At 30.3% G+C, this 7,480-nt stretch overlaps 1 protein-coding gene across 2 annotated transcripts in view; it reads left to right on the forward strand.

Moving 5' to 3' along the window:
- LOC117177293 (potassium voltage-gated channel protein Shaker) overlaps positions 1-7,190 on the forward strand; it is a 547,777-nt gene extending 540,587 nt beyond the window's left edge. Inside the window, exons 6-8 of one of the 2 annotated variants that reach the window (XM_033367887.1) lie at positions 4,999-5,189; positions 6,813-6,989; positions 7,102-7,190. In XM_033367887.1, coding sequence (XP_033223778.1) covers positions 4,999-5,189; positions 6,813-6,982 — 361 coding nt within the window. In that variant the 3' untranslated portion in view covers positions 6,983-6,989; positions 7,102-7,190. Of the gene's footprint in view, positions 1-4,998; positions 5,190-6,812; positions 6,990-7,101 lie in introns of those variants that run through there. The other variant, XM_033367888.1, reaches the window with a different exon arrangement.
- Positions 7,191-7,480: the final 290 nt, after the last annotated feature.

Consider the following 7,480-nt stretch of genomic DNA (forward strand, 5'->3'; position numbering starts at 1 on the left):
TTAAATCCGTAGCAATAATTAAAACCCCACTACGATATCGTAAGTCAATGAATGTGTATTTTTAAAACGAACAATTTTTCCAGTTACAGTAGTGTTGCATTCCAAACATTTAAAAAAATTCTCATATAAATGAAGGAAACAATTCTTTGAAAGTTTGTAAATCGCTATTAGTAGATCATAAAAGGCCATCGAAGCTTCGCCAGTAGGTAAATCGATGCAACTAGAAGATCCGGATAAATATATAAGATAACATACTGGTTTATTTATAAAATCAACTTTTTTTAATCAAAATGTAAGAGCAGAACAACAGTTATAACTGGTCAATCTAGGTCAAAATCTGACCAGATCTGATCATCGATCAGAGCTACAATTCTTGGAAGTTCCACTCTCTAAATCTGAATCAGTGAAATTTCACTGATTCAAATAGCTAGAAATGAGTCACTGACAATCCGTGAAAGGTTACTTATTAATTCAGTGAAATAACCACTTTTGAGGGTTGGCAGCACTGCACCATGTCAATTTAGCAATCATAATAAAATAATATTTTACTACATTCAATCAAAGAATCATAGTAAGAACTTAAAACCCTTAAATATGATCAAATTTTTCAAAAGATGAAAATTTCTGATGGTTTTAAATGACAAACAACCTCACATATTACTTTAATTTCAAGGTTGGACTGTCATGTACAAACCTATTAAGTAAGTACTTTCTATACGGGTTAGAGTATATTTATTCCGCAGTTCATTCAGCAGGCTTATAGCCCGAAAATTAAAAAATTTATTTCATTAAGGAATTTTTCTTGCTACTCAAATAAAAGAGTAACAACAACGCTTAACTTAAAAATTTAGAGGTTATAATTCACATGATTTACTCTGACGTTACTGAACTGATTAGTGAATAAGTCCGAAATCACTGATTGATCAGTGAAATTTCTAACTACTATTTCAATCAGTGAAGTTTTCACTGCATCATATTTAGAGAGCATATTCATATCTCTTTTACTTTTCGATATGGCTAACCGAAATATACTTAAACATTAGGGTGGTAGAGATTTTTTTTTTAAATAAAAACACTCCTCGATTTTTTAGAAATATGAGTTGAATAATGAAGTATGATCCCTAATAGAACTTGATTGGAAGATTCTTAGTGTTGCCTCCCAAATTTTTAATTTAAAGAAAGCAAAAAAGTCGAAATATGACCTGCATCTTTTAATGATTTTTCTTAGTCGTAACAGCAAATAAATACAAAACTCCCCAATTTTCCTGCTAATTTCATATCAATCAATGAAACCGTTCTCTAAATATCACCATTATAAATTCAACAAAATTCTTTTCCTTGCATCAAAAGCTGTTTTCTTCAAAAAACCTTATATCTAAACATTTCTGAAGTAAAAACTATTTTTCAGTTATATATCTATAACTTTTTTTGATATCTCATTATGGTAAAATGAATCATTATGACAATATTCCAGGAAAATTATGAAAAAACAGAGTCAAAACATTTTTTTTTCAAAAACGAAAAAAAATGGTTTCAATTTTTCTCACAACTCTGTCAGATGTCCTAAATGACGGTCCCACTAATTTTGTATTCACTTGTTTTTATGAATTAAAAAATTAATTTGAATGTGAAGATTATTTTTCGAAAATTTTGCTGTCTTAAATCAAAAAATTTGAAAGCAGCATTTAGAATCATCCAATCGAGTTCTTCTACTCGGGTAGAAATTATAACTTGGTTCTTAAGAGGCCCTGTCTAGATTTCCTATTTTCTATCGAGGCCCTAAAGTGGCAATCTATCGAGGGCGCAAGCGAAAGCGTCACGCTTAGCTAGCGAGGTTGATTCAAATAAAATATTATTCAATTATTAAAAAATTGATCATGCTTTAAATTCTGAAATGTGATGCTATGTTTGCAGTAGTATTAAAGTTTAACCAGCACATGGCCATAATCCATTACCAGAAATTTTTGATTCAAAGAAGGAAAATATTAATCCAATTGTAAAATACATTTTCTTTGCAAAAGTTTAATCTACAAATTTTACACCTTTCCGTAGCCTCTGACAAACCACTTCTCCGTTTTCTGGTATTTTTATTGACATTCGATTATTAACTATACTTCGCACGTTATTTTAAAACTAAAATTATTGTTAAATTTGATTAGAGAAGGCTTATTACCTAATAACTAAAGACAAACGCAGTTTATTAAAATATCTGCAAGCGCCGAGAATCGAACGCACATACCGCAGGCTTATAAGTCGAACGCCTAATCCCCATAGCTACGATGTCACGCTGAGTGCGATATCACAAATGCTTGGCGGCATTCATCCGACACTTTAGAAATTGAGAAAAAAGGTTTTTGAAGCTCGATTTGTTATATAAGATTTTTAAACGTACTTACGTAATGTCAAATTATATCGATCTTTAAGAAAAATTCTTTTTAAATTTTTAAGGCACCAAATTTTTTTAATTTTTTCAGAAAAAATGAACTTTTTAAGAGTTTGCATTTCGGTAATTTTTTTAATTTGCTCTTTTCTAAATTTAAGTATAATTAAGTATAAGAACAATAATGTACTTTCTTGCACTCACAGCTTTATTACCCGTTTTACCTGTCGAGGGCTTCACAAGGTCCCCTCGAGAAAATAATTAATAATTGATAGAAATTATTTTTTAAATATATCTTTAGGAATAAAACTTTTCATATAGTTTAATTGAAATATATAGTGCTAAAAAGGGAGTATATAAATAATGTAAGACAAGTAGCACTCAACAATAACTTGTCGAGGGCCAGCAGATGGAAAATCTAGATTCTTCTAGCTAGGAAATCTGGCTGTGGCATCGTGAGAGCCAATATTTAGTTTAGGCAAAAAAAGGCAATTTCTACCCGGGTAGAGTTTAAACTTCATTATTGGACTTATATTTTGAAAGAATCGAGAAGTGTTTTCATTTTTGTAGAATATCCTTTTTTTGGACCACCCTATTAAATAAACCAAATAAACAGACAAAAAATAAACGTTATTACAAACCTTCCTCTATAGGGAAACAATAACCCTAGTATAGTTGAAATGCATTTCCGCATTAGAATACGGTAAACTTAAAAAGTATGGCAGTACGCAAAGTTTAATTTTTTATCACAGCTTTTAGTTACTTATCAATATACGTCTTCGAATTCTTACAAAAAATTGCAGATTTCAATAGATTTCTAAGGAATCGTCAAAAATTATAATATAATTTTTCCTAATTCTACTAGAAAACACATTTTTTTGCTATAATGTGGATACATTTACACAATTCTAAAAATTTAATTTTAATTTTTTTGCTGCAAAAACTACAATTTATTGTAATTTATTATGAATTAAAATATGTTTTCCTCCGGGAAGATTAAATTCTTTTAAACAATGTCTAATTTTTAGTAGAAAAATCGAACCAATCACTTTCAATCTCACTGAATACCACCTGAAATTATGAAATGTTTACTGAATTTGATTGCAATGTATTAAAATTGCTAATGTTCCATTTTTTTAATTGCGGAATTTCATGAGCACTTCAAATCAAAAAGTTTAATAAACTGAATATATTAAAATAAAAAATCTGATAAGTCAAAATACTTAATATATGAACAATCGTTACTGCAAAACATTGTAAACTAACTATTTTTATTGAAGGCTTCAATAGTTTGAGGTCATGTAACATTTACCCTATTCCTTTCTTGCCAACATATTTTTTCTAAACAATGGAGGTCCAAATTCGCAACTAGAATTTTTGAAGCTTTAATTTTAAAATGCTTTGGAAGTTTTCAGTGTTGTGGATTACCAATTTTGAACTCCAAATGAAACTTTTTAAAATTATAACTCATTTGGGATGAACGAATAAATTAGAGTATAAAATATAAGATCTCATTTTAAACAGAGATTCAATAGAACAATTCTGGAACCCGCCAGACTCGACAGATTGAGCTGACTGTGAATTTATTTATCTACTTCGCACAAAAAAGAATGCAGAAAAAAATTTGTATTCCCGAAATAGTGAATGGCATAGTCAGTCGTGATAAATGGTTGTCATGAATATTCCCTATCTACCTACATTATTATTTTAATCAAAAATAAACCTTGATCATTCTTACAACAAGTTGAAGGACAGATGCATAAAATTTAAAGACGTAATCTTTCATTCCTGCGTCATTATCTTGAAATTTTGAAATTTCCTAAAATGATTAATTTTGTGTTCTAAACTAATGTGCATCAAAGCACGTAGACGGACCAACCTAAAGTAATTAATTCGGAAAGTAATGGCATATTTTTTTTCATTGATAATACAAAGATATAGTAACATTTATTCAACAGAAGTTTTGTTTACAGTAATTATCCACATAAATTATAATTTATAAATTAAATATAGTTTAGAATCCGTTTAACTTTATTTTTAAAAATCTCAGAATTGTTCTAAAGCTCTACAACCATAATTGTTTGACGCATCTCCATATGAAAATTTTTGAAATAAAAATTTCTTTAAAAAATAGTTTAATTTATCCCTAAATAATTCATCCTGTAAGATTTTTAGTTTCTTCTTATATTCAAATTCAGTTCAATTTACTTTACTAATAGAGTCTAGATTTTTGTTAAAAATTCCAAAAACTATCTAACTATATAAGCAATGTGTAAAGAGAAGTAATTAGAATTCAAAGGAAACAAAAACAATTCGCCAGGTCAGCACAAGCATTTTTCTTCACGCAAATGTGCCCAGTAGTGGAGTCGGTATATAACGCACTATAGTCGATCATACTTAGTGACTTTTAGCGAGTTTTGTTTGCCTTAATATAGATTAGTCCAGCTGTTTCTCGAATTAGGCAAGTGATACGGTCGCATAAATATTCACAGACGAGCCTCCCGCAAGTAGAGCCCACACCCGGCACGGTACACAAAATAGACACCACACCTCGCACGAAATATTCTACCCCTTGCGTTTGACGATAGTATTTTCAAAAACTTTCCCGATTTTTTCAGGCCCGTGGGAGTGTGGGGAAAAATCGTTGGTTCGCTCTGCGCGATCGCTGGTGTCCTGACGATTGCCTTGCCAGTTCCTGTCATCGTTTCCAACTTCAACTACTTTTATCATCGAGAGACTGATCAGGAAGAAATGCAGTCACAAAATTTCAATCATGTGACTAGCTGTCCATATCTTCCTGGCACATTAGGTAACTTTCATGACTTTTCTTCTAAAAAACAGTAATTTTGATGTTTTAAGCTTTTCTTATTCATTTTTTTAATAAGGTAAGTTAAAATCAAGCTGATAGCTTGATCTCGAAATTGAGCTTGAGAAAATTTAACGAGCATTTCCACTTCCATTATATTTAATCTTATTCAAACCTTCAATCTATTTCAAGATTTCTGAACAGCAAATTTATATACTGGATACTTTTAAGCTTTTGATACTTCAAAGCTAACTTGAACTTTTGAAGCAACTTGTTTTTAAGCTTACAGTAATCTTCAAAGTAATTAAAGTCTCCAGTCAAGCTTAGATTTTCAAAATAAAATGAGCTTTCAGCAAACCTACATTAACTTATTTTTTTACGATAAATTAAGCTGTCAAGCAAACGTGAACTTTTATGTTCAAATGAGCTTTCATAGTATCTTAAGTTTCCAAGCTCACTTTAGTCTTTAATGTAATTTGATTCTCTAACCAAACTTAGTTTTTAAAGATGATTCAAGTTTTCGAGGTAACCTTTACTTTCAAGTTCAGTTGCGCTCGCAAGTAAACTTTAATTTTCAAACTAACTTCATTTCTCAAAATTAATTGTGTTTTGACATAACTTAAACTCTCAAGTTAAATTAAACTTTTAATATAGCTTAAGATTTTTAAGTTACTTCAGTTTTTTAGATAATTAGTAGGGTGGGTAGAACAATAAAATTTTGCAAGATTCTAAATCACTACAATGCGAAAGTTGAGCGTATTCGGATCCAGGAAAGTATAATTAATTTGGAATCTATAGATATGCAGCTTGGTCACGGAATTTTTTAATTTCTCATATCAATAAGAAGGAATTGGTTTTATATGAAAATAGCGTTTCGCAGATTTCATCAAATCTGGACGTTTTCGAGCTTACTGATCAAGATAAAATGTATTATACTTCGGTAGATATCATTTTACTCGTAAAAAAAGAACAAATTTCCAAAATTAAATTTTCAGAAAAACGACACAGGCTAAAAAAATGAACACGCAAATGTTGTTTATCCAAAAAAGATCTAAAAATTTGTTATTTATCATTTTTCATTAAGACAAAAAGTTTTTGTTTTGATAGTAAATAATAAGGTGAAAAATAAGAAAAATAGGAAAAAAGACTAAAGATACAATGAAATGTTAGTCAACAAAATTATTTGCCCAAATTATACGTACAAATTTTCTGTAAACAATTTTTTCATAGGATGCGTAATTGAGGTGACGGACGCAACAAGTCGACAAGCGCTCGAAACCGCGTAGAAGTATTGTCTACTCGGGAAAATCTATCGATAAAATAAAAGTGGCCGAAACGTAAAACAAAATATACTTTCGTCTTCAGCTTGACCCGGCCAACAAATTTTTCTGACGAAATTTTTTCATTCGAGAATTGTTACTCAAGATAAACAATATAAACTTAGAAAATTTTCCGATAAAAAATCTATGTCTTGTAAAACACAACTCGCGATTATTCAGCCGTTTGTTGATAAAAATGCTTAAAATTTGTAATGCTTACAATTTGTATGGTGTAATGTTTAAACCAAAAATCAGTTTAAGTCTGTATAATTACCTTAAAATAACGAATTTAATAATTACATTTCAGGTCAGCACATGAAGAAGAGCTCGATGTCGGAGTCGTCGTCGGACATAATGGAGCTTGAGGAGGGTCTTATAATAACCCCCCATCCGGAGGTTACTAAAAAGTCCATCTGCAATCCCCACCATAATAACAACATCAACATAGCCTGTATGATCGTTGAGACTGACGTCTGACTACTAGGTATTATTTTTTGTCCCCATTTTAACCTATAACTAAATCGCAAAATCCCAAACTAAGCAGAATATTATAAACAAAGGGTTTTAATAGTATGTACTCTTTTTTATTATATCAGATTTATCTGATGAAGACTGCAACGTGGATCTTCGGTAAATGGGACGCGTGCCTTCCGGCTAAAGTTCAACTAAAACTTGACACGGTTAAATAATAACTTTGCAGGCTTGGTCTAGAATATGAGTATTATTTCTAATAAAATATTCTAAGAAATTTTTTTATTTCCTATATACCTATGCAAGTTGGCTACTTAGATTATTTTTAAAACAAAAACCTAATTTTAAAATTGTAAACTTCAATGTTAAAAATGGTTTTTGTTTTAAATTTCTAATTAGAGTTTGGCAAAATCGGACATTTAATATTCTAATAGCTTTTAAATACGGTAATCTGTACAATGGCTGGCCAGCCCCCCGCCATCATTTGCCATCTCATTTAAATAT

The sequence above is a fragment of the Belonocnema kinseyi genome, chromosome 7, assembly GCF_010883055.1.
Source record: "Belonocnema kinseyi isolate 2016_QV_RU_SX_M_011 chromosome 7, B_treatae_v1, whole genome shotgun sequence".
NCBI classification, from domain to species: Eukaryota; Metazoa; Arthropoda; class Insecta; order Hymenoptera; family Cynipidae; genus Belonocnema; species Belonocnema kinseyi.